Raw genomic sequence first — 18874 nt, 5'->3', positions numbered from 1 at the left:
GGGGAGTGTTCACACAAGAGGATTTACATTACTTAGGTGGGAGGGGAGAGGCGAGGTTTTTTTCATGAAAAAGTGAAATCACAAATTGAAACTTGAAAAAAAATTTTGAAAACCTTTTTTCAAGGGAATTATTTAGAAGGATTTTGACCTCAATGAAAAAATTCCAAAAATATTTCCAGATTTAAAATATCATTTTCTTTTAATTTTTGGGGAAGAGAGCTTCATACATCAATTTTAAGTTGGAAGGAGCAAATTTTCAGGGATTTTTTTCATGGAAACCAATAACTTGTGAGGTTGGGAGTGAGAAAAATCGCAAAAATTTTTCAAGAATACAAACGAGGCCATAAAAGTAAAGAAAACATGATTTTGAAAGTTGAAAAAATTTTGCAAGGTGGGAAATTTCCGCACAAATTGTATTTTTTTTTAAATTTTTTGAGTGGGGGGATGAGGGGTGGGGGTTCTTGACACGATTCAATCTCAAGTGGATGGGTCAAAATTTTCAGGACATTTTTTTCACAAAAACCATCACTGTAAGAGGGTGCGAGAGAAGAAAAAAAAATGCTAAAAATTTTTCACAGGGGTAAACAAGAGTTATTCTAATGCTCATACTCCCAAGATGTGAGATATAATAATAAAAAAAAATATTTTTCTATTTTTTTTATTTTCCTTATCTAACGTCCGAAAAAAGAAACAAATCGAGAAAAATGGACGTGATAATTTTTATGAAAAATTCTCAATTATGATTGCGTTAGAATTTTTCCACATGAGCTCACGTATTTCAAAGAAAATGCCTCTTTTTGATCCTCGAACAATTTTGATCTCACAGTTCAGAGCTTCTTCAAGTTGAAAACAAAAAAACAAACTAGGGAGAACATTTTCAAAAATTTTCGAATAAACAAATTTCTGAGGAAAAAATTGAAAATTTAAAACTATTGATCAATTTCTCTGGAGGCACATGAAGAACGAACATTTTCTAAGAAGTCAAGGGAGATTTTTTTCAAGAGGGTAGGGGATCGACTTTTGCGAATGAACATTTAAAACTGTCGAATGGATTCACAAATTTGAAAAAAATCCCCACAGATTTCGAATGAAACATTCCAAATTACCACGAAAAAAGTTTTGTTTTCGGCCCGGATGTACGAGGGGAGGAGGTGATCGAGAAATCCCGATACAAAAGTAAAAATCAACCGCTTACGTATTTCTAGCTTGACGTCGGGGAAATCGTCGAAGTTGGACGTATCATCGATAGACTTGACCTGCACCGGAATGGCAGCAGGACGTTCGCGTATATGCTCCCAATCGACACCCCTGAAGAAAGCCGGAGCACCGGGGCCTTTTAAATCGTCGACTCCTTTCATACTGCCCAGACGTCGATCACATTCGGCGCAGAACCTCATGGTTACTTCTTTGGCTTCTTCGCTAATTGGAATTTCCGGCGGGAAGGTAAGCGTTTCGCGCCAGTTCATCACTTTGCGATACGTTTCTTGAGGATTTTCACTGCAAAATGGCGGATAACCTGCCGAGCACACACGTGCAAATAATTATTACAATCGTACATCGAATTAGCAACAACCAAAAAAAAAAAATACACTTAAATAGGTTTCGTCAATTATTATTTACCTATCAACATTTCGTACATAATGACGCCCAAACTCCACCAATCGCAAGCCGGTCCGTAACCAGTTTGTAGGAATACTTCGGGAGCGATATAATCGGGCGTACCGACCGTGCTGTACGCCAAAGCTCTTCTATTTTTCTTCCAGCTCTCCGCTCGTCTTTTACTATCCATTAGGCTGCTGGCTGTCGAACATGTTGGGGCGCAAAAAAAAAACATACTTCAGTTTATTCTGGCTCTAAATAAGCGTATTATTTCAGCTATATAGCGTCAAAAAATCACGTTGATCGAGATACGAACACGACCAGACGTACGAGTAGGTACCAAAGTACATACACTTGATTTTCAACGTGTACGACTACGTGAATTTGACTATTATACGTAAAATACTTACTAAAATCCGACGGTTTCGCTTGACTGAGATCTCTGTAAAAATCAGTTCGATGAGACTTCTTCAATCCGGTACAAAGACCGAAATCCGATAGCTTTATATGGCCCCGAGCATCCAATAATAAATTGTCTGGTTTGATATCCCTGCGGCCACCAAATGCAACAGAAAAAAAAACACACACACACACGCTCGCGTTAATTATGGTTCGTCTTTTTAACCCTACACTTTCAGCTGCCTTTACCCTTCTCTCGCCTCACTCCTCACATACCAGTACAATCAAATCTTTAAAAAAAATAAAAACAATACTATTAAACCGAACGTACCTGTGAATAAATCCTAATTTATGTATCGAATCTATAGCTAGAGCAGTTTCGGCGATATAAAACTGTGTACATTCTTCACTTAGCGTATCTTTCTTCATTAGCAACGTCATCATATCGCCACCGGGTAAAAATTCCATTATCAAATATAAATTAATTGGATCCTGTATTCGACAAATAAAACGTACTTCGATTAGTATTAGTTTTCTAAAAAGTAAAAAAAAAATATCACATATTATAAATAATCTACCCTACCCAGTACCCAGTACCCACTTCACATCGTCGCTCAACTTTTTACGAAAAACTTTTTCAATCAATAGCTATCGTGTTATTCAACATTCGAGGGCATAGGGCAACACCGGGAGGGCGGGGGGTAAGAAAGCAGAACTTTACGTGCTTTTGTTGATGTATACGTTTACGTATTCGACATTGTGCTTTTGAATTTTTCAACATCACCGCAGCAAATTACTCCAGATAATCGATTTAATAACACCGCATATTTTCAACTACTCATCGACAACATTTCTCGAGTAATTCAACGCAAACACGAGTTTATCAGAGTGGTTGATGACCTATAAGACAGACTTGTAGCTACACCAACCTAACATAAGAGCAGTCGGGACATTGCCCTGGTCGTTGAGATTCGCGAATTCCCCCCTTCCTCCCTTTCAGCATCGTAAATCGACTGAAATTATTTTGTAATGAAAATTCCCAAAAACTGTATCCAATTGAATGCCCAGAAATTCAGATATACTTATTAGTTTTTTTTTTCATGATCCTAGACTAAAAAACAACAGAAAAAATTTGTAATTGAATTAATTCGGAAAAATCGCCGCCGATGAAATTTTGAAAACTTTACCCCCCCCCCCCCGACTTCCTCCAATATTAGATGTGTAGTTTAAGGTGGCTTACATTTTGAAGTGTCGATTTTTGCCTTTACAACTCGTAAACTTTCTGAATTTTATGAGAAAATATTCACAATTTTTTGATTTTTTCACACATCTCCAGAAAGAGGTTGTGCTCCCCCCCCCCCCCCTCACAGCCGAAAAAATTAATTTATCCAAAAAAAATTTATTTCTGCGTCGGAATTCTTTCAGATAATTCCATTTTCGAGCAAAACTTCCCTCACTTCTTCGAAGAATGTTGATCTCAATCGGAAAAGCACTCCCCCCTCCCATTTGATGAAATTAAAAAAAAATCAAAAATTGAAGTTTGTGAACATTTTTGGTAATTTTTTATTTCTAGTCAAAATTCTTCAGAATAACACCTTCCTCCAAGAAAAAACTTTCTCAGCCCCCCCCCCCCCCACCAAACAATGTAAATGCCCTCGCATAAAGACCCAACCAAATGGAAAATATAAAAAAATAGAAAGACCGAAAGTTCAATTTTTTTTTTGAAAATTCTCAATTTTTAGTCAGAATGCTTCCAAATAACTAGGCAAACATTTTCAATCATCAAAAAGAACACCAACACAACACATCAGGAAAAATGTTTAAGAAATCAAAACATTGAATAATAATAAGGCCTTCCAAGATTTTTGTTTCTGATTCACAATCAGATTCTGAATCTGAATGGCTCATTTTTTTAAAATTTCTGATTGAGACTCTTAATCTGAATAGCTCATTATTTTGGAAAAAAAACTTCCTCTAGGTTTCCCAAATGGTACGTTGATGGGAAACTCCATACAATGAGACCAGAACATCGTGGGGGGGGGGGGGAGTAAAGGAAGGTTTTTTCTGAACAATTACCTTTTCTCGAATGTTTGAAAATGTTTATCCATGAAAACCCAATAACTTGACTTATATAAAGACGGAAGTGAAAAAAAAAAAAAAAACGTAAAATACTGTTCACGACAAACAATACGTCATAAGGGCCACCTTAACATACAAATATTTGTAGTTGATTCTCGTAAAATATTTTTAAAAAATTTAAGTTTGGAAAATCGCCATTTCGAATTTTTAAAAATTAATCAAAAATCGATAAATCAATTTTCCATCAATTTTTTGAGGAATGCTTGCGATTATGCTGCTGATTTTGAAAATTTTCTAGGTAAAGTCAAGGCAATATTTTCGAATGAATTTTTGCATCAATTTACCCTTTCACACTTAAGTTAATAAATTTCTTGATTCCCAACGAACTTTCATTATTTTTATGTACTTCATTTTCAACGATTTTCAAACAAGGTTGGTCAAGTTTTCATAAAAATGATATCAAATTTTTGAAAATTTTACCAAATTTTGATGGTGTTTTGTGAGCTTTTTCTCAATTTTCGACAATCCTTCAGCATTTTTCTAGAAAGTTTTCATAATTTCCAACAAACAATTCGCTACTTGAACATTAAAAATTTTGTAGATCTAAAATCCACTTTTCGCAATATTTTATGAATTTTCATTGCATTTTCGATAATTTCTATAAAATTACACTTCACTTTCAAAAAAAAAAAAAAAAAAAAAAAAAAAAATGCAAAATCTACATGGGTATCTAAAGAAAGCATTTTTCGAGCAGAATAATATAAAAGCCTGTTTTTTTCGTTAATTCACTCCTAAATTCTGAAAATATCAAAATCCAATAATTATTCATTTTTGATATATTTTTTTTTCTGAATATGTTTCGGAATTTTTCCTTAGTGGTGCTTTTTTGAAAGAAAAAAAAAACGATAAAATTTCGAAAATCTTACCAAAATTTTGAAAAAATACTGAAACACGAAAAAAATTGCTTAAAAATGCGGAAATATCCAAACATCGAAGTGTAATTTTAGATTTTTGACGAATTTTTGAAAATCAAATCCTAGGCAAAAATGGGAAAAATCCAAATTTTACTAAAATAATAAGGACAGCTGTGAGATGGTATGTACCTTACTTTCAACTACCGCCCTTCCCCGCTGAAATTGACTGGAAACGAATTCCAATCGACTTGAGCAGTTCCGAAGCTCCAACCGATTTTTGAAACTAAAATTCCCAACAAATTTTACTCAATTAAGTCGGATGATGGAACTTTGTTTTGTACCTTTATATCAACACGCTGAGTCGATTAGAGGCGGTTTCAAATCGTTCTAAAACATGAAGCTGTACCTATTTCAAAAAATTTCAAATGTTCAAAAAGTGCCATAAAAATCGTCAAAATTGACTTCAGCACGTATAAACGCGATTTATGGTCATTACTAGAGCTCGGATTTTTATGCGCTGAAAAAATCATTTTATGGGCATAAAATATGCATTTATTTTGATCAAATTGTGACAAAATATGCCCCTTATCCATCAAAATATGCACTTTTATGCAACATCAATATGGGTATCTATAGAAAGGATTTTTCATTTCAAAGTCGAAGGGAAGGCTAGAAAATTAAGAAATTCAAAAAAAGAGGTCAAAGTCTCAAATTTCACTTTTGATAAACAAATGTAGGTTAACATACAAATCGCCACAACGTGGTGGGAAAAAAATTTTTGAATCATTTTTTTAAATTTTTATTCAAGTTTTTCTATTTTTTATGAAAAAACCTATATCAAAAAAGAATTTTTTAGCCAAAATTTCCAAAATATGACTTAAAAATGGAAAAAATGGCCAAAATATGACAAATATGCGGTTAAAATGTCTAAAATATGCAAAATATGCGCTAACAAGTTGGGCTTATTTTACTCAGAATTGTATGATTCACAAAAATCCATAGGATATGCGCGATCTTCTGTGATGAATGAAAATATGACAAATCATAAAAATCCGAGCTCTAGTCATTACTAACCCACGTGACCGATAACACACAATTTTTCCAATGCCCCAGACCCTTTTATAGGTGCTTAAGTCCATTTTGAAAGATTTTATGAAATTTTTTTTCTCAAAAATGTGGATTTCTAAAAATTTGCTGGGAATTTTGAAACTGCTCAAAACGGTTCGAAACTGCTTTTAATTGTTTGAGGGGGGGGGGGTCGAAAACAAGGTGCATAACAATCTTCAATTGAATATAATTAGGATTCCCTCCACATTATTGAAAAATTTGATTTTCAAAAATTTGCCAAAAAGTAGAAAAATACTCACCAATTTTTGAAATTTAATTTTTGGCTTGTGATGTACTTTCATGTGGTTTTTCGATTTATTAACATCGAACAGTCAATTCAAAAATTTTTCTGTTAGTTGGTATAGCTATTTCCCTTCCTAGGCAAATTTAAGCAGGAAAGTGAGGGGTTGTTTTTTGGAAAAAAGGTCAACTTAGGGGCCGATTTGCAGAAACACAGTAAAACGTCGCCCTGAAGGTTATTTTTGGAGTTAATGAATTAGAATGCTTTACCTGAAAACTATAATACATTTTGACCACCCATTGGTGATCGGCTTCGACTAAAACATCTCTTTCGGCTCGTACATGGGCTATTTGCTCTTTCTCCAGCATATCGGCCTTTCTTAAAATTTTCATAGCGTAAACATGTCCGGTATCTTTCTTTTGGACTAATCTAACCTGAAAATCGAAGAAAAAATTCATTATTACGTCACGATGTTAAAATTCCATATTAGATTAGGTATAAATGCTCGTTGTACGAGTACCTACGTACATTCTACGTCGTCTCGTTTATTTGTTTGTTAGTCGAAAAATGTATCGCTTTGAAAATACAAAAAAATGCGAAAAACAAAAAATAGAGTAGAAAACAATTTTGACGAATACGCTTCGCATCACATTCGATTACACCCATTGCGTCGAAAGTCGAAATTTGTCTCATGTTCGTGATTAAATTTACGAGTATACATACGAGTCCGCTTTAAACATTAGAGTCTGGTATGCATGAAAAATTCACAGACATCAACGATGAGCGAGCGATGCGATGCGACGCGACGAGTGTGAATTCTTGGCGATGGAAAAATTTGTTTCGTTATTCTGATGATGAGTCTTTTGCGAGAAATATTTCAAAAGGCGAGCAGGCGAGCTTACGTTAGTTTTGAAATGAAAATATATCAACGCAGCGCAGTACGCGGAGCATTCGTAATATACTCGTATCGTAAGGTACCTCTACCTATTCGTACTCGTATATTGCGAATTATATATATTATGCAAACGCAACTTTTATTTGTAGATGCAGTCGTATACTTTCATTACTCGAGTATGTGTTTTTTTTTCATCGCTTTTCGAGTAACTTTTCGAGCACGTGGAATGTACGTAGACGTACTGACGATAGGGTAACTAGGTAGGTATATGTGTAGAAAACTTACTTCGCCGAACGCTCCTCTGCCTATGACTTTGAGTGGTTCAAAATCATCGACTCCCAGTCTGGATCGTTTTAATCTTAGGAACTCAGTTTCTTTTTGTGCGTGCTGCTGCCTTTTCTCCTCCTTTTCCGTTTCTGATAGGCTTTCATCTTTCAACGATTCTTCTAATTTGGCTAACCTGCGAAACAATAACAACATTTGCCATTATTACACCATTACACACGTCATCGACCATCGTCGTCATAAGCACGTAATACGAGTATCCAGTACACATAGACGTACAATAAATAATAAAGAGAATCATCGAAAATTTCCTCATTGTCAACGTCAAGTGTGCACGAAGCTCGGCGACCCGCTGACCCGGATGTGGCTTGTGCCTTGTGGATCCGAGTCTTCGCCTGCAGTCGACGCTTTCGTTCGATTAATTTGACGATATATGAAGCGCCCCTCGCCTCTCGCCCCTTCCATTGTCGTTTATTAAAATCCGGTCGTTAATACGTAAGCTACGAGTATATCATTATATAAAATATGGCAATAAACTCGCGTACCCGTCAATTTACAAACAGCCAGAAAAATCACGTAAATCGCTATTTTATTCGGAATTTTAAATTATATCGTTCGCACGCCCTTGGAGAATTTTTCCCAAACTGAAAAATTGGAAAAATTCAATCAAAAATTTTAAAAATTCTCCCTCCCAAATTAAAAAAAATTCAATTTCGATCCAATTTCACAATTTTTTGGTACTTTTTCTTTCCCTCATCAATTCCTCTCACGTTCTGTCTGCCTCTCTACGAGCTCAACACGTCATTGAAACCAAAGCTGACGGAACTCGATTCAATCCGATCAATGCTGAGGGAGAAATCTACACGTCCAATCCGTGGATTCCTCTCGCAAATACATTTCAAACGGGTATCTCTCCCTCAGGCAGGGTCATCTGATCGATCACGCGCGTACACGTACAGTACACCCAATCAACGAAATCAAACTGTAAAAATTCACCTACATATACCAATACATAATTAGCTAGATCGCGAAGCTCGCTGAAAAACACGACTAATTTCCTCCTATAATACTACTTTTAGTCGTTGCATGATCGACAAAAAAAACTGACCGTGCATTTAGCAAGTACTATAACAAAGTTGCCATGCTTTATTCCTCGTGCTCCTTCTTTTATCCGAGACGTTATAGTAACTAAGAGGTAATTACCCGGCAATAAGTTCAAATTGTACTCGTATACGTATTACGTAGAGTAAATTAGATCGTGATTAGAGAGAAACACGCTGAGCAGACTGCAGAGGCAAAATACAAGTACGAGCACCGAGCACCGAACAGCGAAAACAATCCATTAGCCAAATAAGGATAACCTCGTATATACTATTATTTTTATTACTAGAATTACAATACCGTTTGTTCGCCAATAGTTCCCAGTTCCCACTGATGATAATCACTCGACTCGATAAGGCACTCAAAAGAAGGGAAAAGTCGAGGAAGTATTTTATTGGTTCCGTCACTAGCCATTCAAATATGTACGAGTACGAGGTATAGGGTTAGGAACGGATAATTAGCGAGAAAAATAACGTAATCGAGATGACCTTTTTTGATCCGGAGTTCCGAGACTCTTGACCGATATTATCACGCATGCAGTTTACCAATTTCATAATAGGGATACAAAACCAGAAAATGGATATTACAATACTCGACTGGGTGTACAATAGAATTCATTACTTTCACAACAGCATAGTTGAAGGTAGAATTGAATTATAACTGAGCAGCACTCGAGCTCGATTATTTTATAAAAAGTAATTTTAGTACCCAAAAAAGCTCCAAAAAATTGAATTTTGATTGACAAGTCAGCCGAAATCGCAGATTTTGCGTTCCAACATACGATTTGCACAAAAATTTTCAAACTGTACAAAGGCAGATCGAAAGATCAAGCAAAAATTTATCACATGTCAAAATTTCAAGTGCTAAAGTGCGTTTTTCGATTTTTGGTGAATTTTTGAAAATCAAATTTAGGTCAAAAATGAGGGGAAAAAATCAAAGTTTTACCAAATTGACCAAGAAAGCTGAAATTTGGGATACACCTTATTTTCGACATGCCAAATCGATTGGAAACTGTTTCAAACCGTTTTGAGTAGTTCTGGAGCCTCCAACGGATTTTTGAAACTCGAAATTCCCACAAAATTTCATCAAAATGGAGTAGGAAAGCTGAAATTCATTCTGCACACTAATTTCAATGCGCTACGAAGTACTGTAGGGAATTTCAAGTCGTTTTGGAGCCTCCGGCGACTTTTTGATAATTCCTGGAGCATCCATCAGATTTTTGAAACTTTAAATTTTCACAAAATTTCATCAAATGGCGATGGAAGGAAAGCTGAAATTTACTCTACACTCCAATTTGAAGATCCCCTGAAGACGACTTCAAGTGGGTTCCATTCATTTTGGAGCATCCAACGACTTTTTGAAAATTACTGGAGCCTCCAGTAGATTTTTGAATCTTGAAATTCCCGCAACATTTTACAAAATGGAGTTGGCAAGCTGAAATTTACTTCGCAAACTAATTTCAATACGATATGAAGTCAACTGCATGGTGGTTTCAAATGGTGTTAAATGATTTTGAAGCTTCCAGCTACTTTTTGGAAATTTCAATTTTCCAAAAACACCACATGACCTCTCGAAAAGTCACTGGAGGCTCCAAAACGACTTGAAATCCCCCTGCAGTTGCTTCGTAGCGTATTGAAATTAGTTTGCAGAGTAAATTTCGGCTATTCAACTCCATTTGATGAAATTTTGTATGAATTTCGAGTTTCAAAAATCTGCTGGAGGCTCCAGAACTGCTCAAAACGGTTTGAAACAGTTTCCAATCGATTTGGCATGTCGAAAATAGGGTGTATCCCAAATTTCAGCTTTCTTGGTCAATTTGGAAAAATTTTGATTTTTTCCCCTCATTTTTGGCCTAAATTTGATTTTCAAAAATTCACCAAAAATCGAAATACGCACTTTAGCACTTGAAATGTTGACAGGTGATAAATTTTTGCTTGATCTTTCGATCTACTTTTGTACAGTTTGAAATGTGCAAATCCTAATATGTTGGAACGCAAAATCTGCGATTTCAGCTGATCGGGCTGACCTGTCAATCAAAATGGCCGCCATTTTGTAAGTAGGGCCACTCTTTTTTTGAGTACAAGGGCTAGAAATGTTCCTTAGGACTCTCCCTTTATAAAAAAATGTTGCCCCAGAGGATCGACGGGGGCGGGGGGTGCAATTCATTCTTAAGTGGGCTCCCCGACTAATTTCTGATCAAGTACATTTCAAATTGAATTAATGTTCTCGTTTTCAATTTTAAAATATTGGACTATTTTGCAACGTTTTGTTTTTAATAAAGAGGAGTTGGAAAAATTATACAAAAGTAGATAAGCATTTTTGCAATTTCAGGCAAAAAAAAATAACTTTAGTGCAATTTTTTGGAATTTTTTGTAAAAAAAAAAGGAAATCTTCAGCCATTTTGCTAACGAGCAAAAGTTATTGTCATTTTTGAAAAAACGAGAGCTGTTGACGATTTGTGGCAAAAATCAAGACTTTGACAATTTTAGCAAAAAGCATGACTTTTGGTATAGGCAATTAGTGGCAAAAAAGCGAGACTATTCTGTTAAGTACGTAATTCTTGAAAAAAAAATAAAACTTCAGCAATTTTGCTAAAAAGCGAAATTTAAAAAAAAAAAAAAACTAAAAAGACAGACAATTTTAGAAAAAGCTGGACTTTCTGGTAGAGTGATACTTTTGTCAATTTCTGGCAAAAAAAACGGGATTTTTATAGAATTTTTTAAAAAATGTAAGACTTGGTGGAATTTTTTGTAAAAAAAAAAAAAAAAAATTGTTGCCACTTTGCTAAATTGGGCTGAAATTTGATCAGTTTAAGGTGATTTTGAATAAATATTAATGTTTTTATGCCATTTCTAACATTTTTTAAAAACGTTCCACGCGCAATTTTTTATCAATTTTACCAGATTGTGATCGAATTTCCTCAATCTTTGGCAGAATAAAATGAATTTAACGCTTTTTTACGTTTTTATATGTCATTTTAATCGAAATTTCATCACTTTTTGGTATTTTTCGATGATTTTAATGCTTTAAAATGATCATTTTCAACATGTTTTCACGATTTTTTATATAATATCCATGATTTTTTATCCGTTTTTTTTGTAATTTTTAATAATTTCAATGTTTTTGTTTTTTTTTTGTTTTTTGCTTCAACAACATTATATTACATATGCAATTTTTTAAAAAAATTCGCGAATTTTTCATAAAGATCTCTTTAATTTTTGGATGTTTGAATTACATACCTAATAATTTTTGTGTTTTAAAGGGGTTTTCACCATTTTTATCAGTTTTTGGTGATTTTTAATGGTTTAAATGACACTTTTGAGTTGTCATATAATTTCAATATGTTCTTAGGCATGTTTTATGCAATTCTCCCCATTTTTGCAAACTTTCCTGGAATTTCATCAGTTTTTGGTGATTTGAAATAATTTTAATGTTAGAACAATTTTATACGAAATTTTCACAGAATTTTCCCAAATTTTATTAAAATTTCACAATTTTCAATACGAAATCACACGTATTCATTAACACTATCCATCAATATACCTATTCGGTATCCTTATCTCTCCGTACTAGGAGGTATAATCTTGGCTAAAGCTACGCACATTTTGGCTTAGCTGACTAGATTTTTTTAATTTAATTTTTTATTTCATAGTTACAATAAAACTAGTAAATTCTACGTGTACTCACCTTTGTTTACGTTCTAAATGCTGCGTTACTAAATTACTATAATAATTTTCCAAAATAACTTTGGCTTTGGTAGCTTTATCTAATGTATGACCGCTAAATCTGATAGTACTTTCACATCCTGTCATCTCCAATACGCCGGCTGCAAACAGACAGAAAGAAAAAAAAACCATCAAATACTGTACTTAGGCAATCGATATAGGTAATCGTACACGTAAAATAATCAGAAATCAAATCAATTTACGATAATTTGATCTACATTCGTATTCGTACTCGTAAGAGCTCACGAGCAACGAGTTCGTAGACCTAATACGAGTATATAGATATACGTATTAAGGTACATTACATTACATATCACATCTATCGACGTTCATAAACCATTAGCGAGAGGCATAGAAGTAATAAGTGCACATGTATCGTGTAGATAGAGGATAGGTAGGTAGTAGGTACATCTATACACGTATTCTATATATATACGTAGAGGTACGTGGGCGGCATGTTCGTATGCTCCACTGACACAATAATTACCAAGCAGCCTATTCGTATTTCCTCAACGCAACTAGGCAGAGCTCATTCTATTCACACTGGTCAATGATCAACGCATTAACTCGACACTGCGATAATTAGTCAATCCAAGTTGACTTTGTAAATGAGAAAAATTATTATTCGTAATAATAATCTCTATATTTACTTATTAGTGACGTTTTGACGAGAAAGGACTCTCGAAGTTGAAAAAGAAATCAAAAATGTTATCGGGTGGGGAGGGGGGTGGGTCCGAAACCTGATATTTGTTTGAAGGGGTTATTTAGAATTCTGACCATTTTTTTTTAGAGAAAGAGAGAGAGATTTCGATTTACCTATTTCATATTTTTTTTGAGGGGACCAAAATAGTGGGACCAAGGGACGTTTTTTCGTATCTCCCCAATGCTCTTCTTTTGAGAGAAAAAAAAACTCTCAAGGGCAATTTTCTTAATCAAGAGTTCAACATAAAAATTCTGAAAATGTTTGCTCACGACTCAGGAGACTCGAAGTTCTGGTATGTGGAAAATTACACCATCATGTGATATAGATATGTAGGTATAGGTACCCGGTACCGTAACTTTGCCTGCCCACATTGTACGTAGTACGTTATTTTGCACATTTTTTAATTGATATAACATGTAATTAAATAATTACGCGAAATACACACGCCAGTTTAGCCGCCACTGTTATGCCATTTTCTAGTCTAAATTGCTAAACAAGGGCGTACACCGTACTACCGTCTATATACCGTATAGTTTCAGTATAACTTCGCACTAATTGCAAATACGTGCAGTACACATAAATGTACGACGAGTATACTATGCTACCACTGACTGTACCTACTACATACCTAGAATAGAACGAGAGTATGGTATATACTAGCCGGTAGCCAATAACCAAGTTCAGCCATCATGAAAAATTCTTATTCCCCGAGGCACGTTACAATTTGTTTTAGGAATTCGCAACACTATCCGCATCAACATTCAACATACGCCATTTTTCTCTGCACGCAATTCAAATACGAGTAGGTAAACCTAATCTATTCATATTCAACAAAGGACGGAGAAGGCCGATCATCACACAAAAAATATTCGTACTTTATGCACTGCCATTTTTGATTCTGTACTCGAATTTGACTGGACTACATAGACACACTAGTATGTAAGAGCAAAGCAGAGCTCCAGCTCTTCATCACGATGGCGTAAAATATAAGTAAATTATGCTGCATACTTTCAATACGACGTGATATTATACCGGTAGCACTGTTCGTTGCATCGGCGTGACTCATTTCAAAGTTTATCTAGTCACAGTTGAGCACTTCTTATCAATTCTAGAGAAAAAAAAAAATTTCATACGTCAAGTTCGCTTCGTATTTCTTTCATCGAAAAATTTATTTATCTCTATCGCGTAGGTAGTTGATTCGTTTCAATGCTGACAGAAGGATGCTGCGACTATATAAGTATGTACTTGTGAAAATGAAAACGAATCAATTCGACTCGCGTTAAAATCCAACACGGTGAAAAGAATCGAATTCGCCAACACCCCCCCCCCTCCACTCTTCGCTGAAATGTTCGCACTTTTGAATACAAATTGGATTCTCCCTACATTAATATTTTTTTCAAAATTTCCTATATTTTTTAAGAAAGAAAAAAAACACGAATTTTTGAATATCGAGAATACATAAATTGAACTCCCCTCTCACCACCTCTCTTCACATTCATTCTTTCTTCTTTCCATGAATAAAACACCACGCAATCAAAAAAATGATATTCAAGAGAAATTATACGCAGTAAAGTATGTTACGAGAAAAAAAATTCCACTAATAGAATTTTCCAATAAAAACCCGCAATAATCAGAATCAGATCTGACGAATATTTACCAACAGGGGGGGGGGGGGTAGAAAAGGCGAGAGGAGATATCAAATCGCTCGAAACAACAAATTAGAGAGCTAATTAAGTGGAAAACACCGACCGATAAATTAATGTACACATACACATAGATACGTGTACGAGAAGTGTACTATAAAATAAACATGTGTAGTATGGGAAAGCCCATTTTGATTACATCATTCGCAGCAACAAGAAATTCCTGAACAGTCGCTTGAAACAAACGTGTATAGCTGTATACCGATTTCGCGGAATATCATCGGGTCACTCTCCTCTATCTCTTCCTCTACCCTCCCCTCTTCAGTGTGGTGCTCATTGACGAATGATGATGCTAAATGCTAGATGCCGATGCCAGACCACGGCAGTGTTGCCAGAAATACCCAAAATCTATTGAAATTTTCAATTTTTATCACCACTTAACAATTAACGTAGGTAATTTACAATCCTAAATGTTTGAGATTTTTTTTTGTCAATTTTTATTGTAAATTGATAGCCCGGCATATGACAATAGGAGTAATTGCACCCCCCCCACCCATCGATCCTCCGGGATAACTCTTTTCTTAAAGGGGACATCCTAAGGAACATTTTAATGCAAACTTGCCCAAAAAAAGTTGCCGTTACTTACAAAATGGCGGCCATTTTGATTGACAGGTCAGCCGAAATCGCAGATTTTGCGTTTCAAAATAGGGCTTGCACGAAATTTTTCAAACCTTACAAAGGTAGATCGAAAGATCATGTAAAAATTTATCACCTGTCAAAATTTCAAGAGCTAAAGTGCGTTTTTCAATTTTTGGTGAATTTTTGAAAATCCAACTAAGGCCAAAAATGAGGGGAAAATCAAAATTTTACCAAATTGACCAAGAAAGCTGAAATTTGAGATATACCTACCCTATATTCGACCAGCCAAGTCGATTGGAAACGGTTTCAACCCGTCTTGAGCAGTTCTGGAGCCTTTAGCAGATTTTTGAAACTCGAAATTCCCACAAAATTCCATCAAATTGGACTTGTAAAGCTAAACTTTATTCTAAAAACTAATTGCAATACGCTACGAAGTACTCCAAATGAATTTCAAGTCGTTTTGGAGCCTCCAGCGACTTTTTGAAAATACCTGAAGCCTCCAGCAGATTTTTGAAACTTTAAATTTTCACAAAATTTCATCTAATAGAGATGGAAAGCTGAAATTTACTCTACACTCCAATTTAACACCCTCTGAAGACGACTTCCGGTGGATTCAAGTCCTTTTAGGGCCTCCAGTAACTTTTTTAAAAATTACTGGAGCCTCCAGCAGATTTTTGAAACTTTAAATTTTCACAAAATTTCATCAAATTTAATGGAGATGGAAATCTGAAATTTACTCTACACTTCAATTTTAACACCCTCTGAAGGCGACTCAAGGTGGGTTCAAGTCATTTTAGGGCCTCCAGCGACTTTTAAATAACTGAAGCCTCCAGCAGATTTTTGAAACTTTAAATTTCCCCAACATTAATTTATCAAATGGAGTTGGCAAGCTGAAAGTTACTTCGCAGACTACATGGTGGTTTCAAATGGTTTTGAAGCTTCCAGCTACTTTTAGGAAATTTCAATTTTCCAAAAAAAAACGCCATACAACCTTGCAAAAAGTCGCTGGAGGTTCCAAAACGACTTGAAATCCACCAGCAGTCAACTTCGTAGAGTATTGAAATACGTTTGCAGAATGAATTTCGACTCTCCATCTCAGTTTGATGAAATTTTGGGAAATTTCAAGTTTCAAAAATCTACTGGAGGCTCCAGTAATTTTCAAAAAAGTCGCTGGAGGCTCTAAAATGACTTGAAATTTACCTGAAGTACTTCGTAGCGTATTGAAATTAGTGTTAAGAATAAATTTTAGCATTACAACTCCAATTTGATGGAATTTTGTGGGAATTTCGAGTTTCAAAAATCTGCTGGAGGCTCCAGAACTGCTCAAAACGCTTTGAAACAGTTTCCAATCGATTTGGGATGTCGAAAATAGGGTATATCCCAAATTTCAGCTTTCTTTATCAATTTGGTAAAATTTTGATTTTTTCCCTCATTTTTGGCCTAAATTCGATTTTCAAAAATTCACCAAAAATTGAAAAACGCACTTTAGCACTTGAAATTTTGACAGGTGATAAATTTTTGCATGATCTTTCGATCTACCTTTGTAAAATTTGAAAAATTTTGTGCAAGTCTTATGTTGAAACGTAAAATCTGCGATTTCGGCTGACCTGTCAATCAAAATGGCCGCCATTTTGTAAGTAAGGGCAACTTTTTTTGGGCAAGTTTGCTTTAAAATGTTCCTTAGGATGTCCCCTTTAAGAAAAAACTTGTCCCGGAGGATCGGCGGGGGGGGGGGGTGGTGCAATTATTCCTATTGTCATATGCCGGACTATGAGAGCTAAAACTACCCAACGAGCGAAATATTCTAACTGCCAAAAAACTAAATGGAAGGAACTTGCAAAAATACATCATCAGGCAAAATTTTAAATGCTGAGGTGATTTTTTTGATTTTTGATGAATTTTTCAAAAACGGATTAGAGCCAACAAAAACACACACCCCCCCTGATAATTTTTGATGTCAGAAAATGATTTCGTTGTCACTGGCTCTGGCATGTTTAAAATTTGAAAATTATTTTTCAGTAGGTAAATTTAAATTTTGAACAAGAAACTGAAATTGAACTCGGCGAACCGAAGGACAGAGTTTTTGAAAATTCATTAATCGAAACTTGAATACTCGTAGCATTATTTTTTATGCGAGAAGTTGATTTTGCTAGTCGTTGGCATTTTCTAATTATTTAAACGATAATTTTCGAATAATTTTAGAAAAGAAAACCATAAGCAAAGATCGAAGCGAGAGCAACAGCTCTCGAACATTAATATTTAAAAAAAAAGTATTTATGATCATTTCTGATGTAATTAGCAGTTTTGGGTCCATAAAAAATCAAACGAAAAGATTTTCCAAGGCTCCAGAACGATTTGAAACCACCTCCAATCCACTCAGCATGTTGAAATCAGAGTATAAAATAAATTTTAGCTCAATATGAATCTTCATTGGGTAAAGATTTTGTGGAAATTGCAACTTTCAAAAATCTGCTATAAGAGGCTCCAGAACTGCTAAAAACGATTCGAAACAGTTTCCAAATGCTTCAGGGGAGGGGGGGGGTCAAAAATAAGAATACATACTAAATAGATCAATTTGGTAAAATTTAGATTTACCGCCATTTTTAGTACGATTTTCAAAAATTCATCAAGAATTTGAAAAATGCAGTTCAGCTCGTGGAATTCTGACTATTGTGATGTATTTTCGCATATTCTTCGGATTCAAGTTAGTCCAGTTCAAAAAATGTTCTCCTTGGAATACCTCCCTAATAATAAGTGAAATTTCAGTTTTTAGAACGTTCACAAATGTTTACCCATATAAGGAAAGCTAATCAGCATCAGCAGCAACACTTTGACCCAATTGATTACGAGAAATAGATAAAGATAGCATCACTGACAGACACAGAACAGCTATAATAGTATAGTAGTCTCGAAAGATAAGCAACAGCTGCTGCAATAGCTTATCGATTTATTTATTATGGAAACTAAACGGTTTTCTTTTCAATCTTGTGTAACGATAACAACTCGATAAAAAAAAAATGGACTGTACAGTGTACATGTACAGGAGCAATTCATTTTTCTTTTCTCTCTCGCATGAAACTTGAAAGTTGAACACTCATCGACAAACAAACACCCACATTTCCATACACACTTTTTTTCGCACACAACGCGGATGTTCACGAGCGTCGAGCGACCAGACCAGCCGACCACGTGTACTTTAGACACGTTTTACGAACCACTGAACTGAGTATTCGAAAAGTGTGCCAAGCCAGAAAGCTTGCTTTGTAATCGGCCGTGGCGTACACGCTACACGACGAATAAGTAGGTGTATTTTTAAAATGTCGTCGCGTCGTAAGATAGCCTATGGAGGTAGCTCATTCTTCATTTTTTTTTTCACCATGAATTAGAATGGGAAAAAACTGCGAAGTTTTTAGATATCGGTCATTTAGAGATTTGTAAACTCCAAGTCGAAAAAAACTGTTTTATTTGGAAGTGAATTTTCAAAATTCGATAAGGTAAGATTCTGTAGTCTACGTCTCTAAAAATCGAACGTTGAACATCATCG

At 35.1% G+C, this 18874-nt stretch overlaps 1 protein-coding gene across 8 annotated transcripts in view; it reads right to left on the bottom strand.

Moving 5' to 3' along the window:
- The window catches only part of trc (Serine/threonine-protein kinase tricornered), a 158743-nt gene that overhangs the window by 6384 nt on the left and 133485 nt on the right, over positions 1 to 18874 (bottom strand). For all 8 annotated transcript variants that reach the window (XM_065368352.1, XM_065368355.1, XM_065368359.1 and 5 more), the window contains 7 exons: positions 12308 to 12446; positions 7520 to 7694; positions 6609 to 6773; positions 2330 to 2490; positions 2010 to 2149; positions 1621 to 1809; positions 1196 to 1516 (listed from right to left, as the gene is read on the bottom strand). In XM_065368352.1, the coding sequence (XP_065224424.1) occupies positions 1196 to 1516; positions 1621 to 1809; positions 2010 to 2149; positions 2330 to 2490; positions 6609 to 6773; positions 7520 to 7694; positions 12308 to 12446 (1290 nt within the window). The remainder of the gene's footprint in view (positions 1 to 1195; positions 1517 to 1620; positions 1810 to 2009; positions 2150 to 2329; positions 2491 to 6608; positions 6774 to 7519; positions 7695 to 12307; positions 12447 to 18874) is intronic.

The sequence above is a fragment of the Planococcus citri genome, chromosome 5, assembly GCF_950023065.1.
Source record: "Planococcus citri chromosome 5, ihPlaCitr1.1, whole genome shotgun sequence".
NCBI classification, from domain to species: Eukaryota; Metazoa; Arthropoda; class Insecta; order Hemiptera; family Pseudococcidae; genus Planococcus; species Planococcus citri.
The sequence above is the reverse complement of the archived record's forward strand: the minus strand, read 5'-3'. Positions and strand labels throughout refer to the sequence as shown.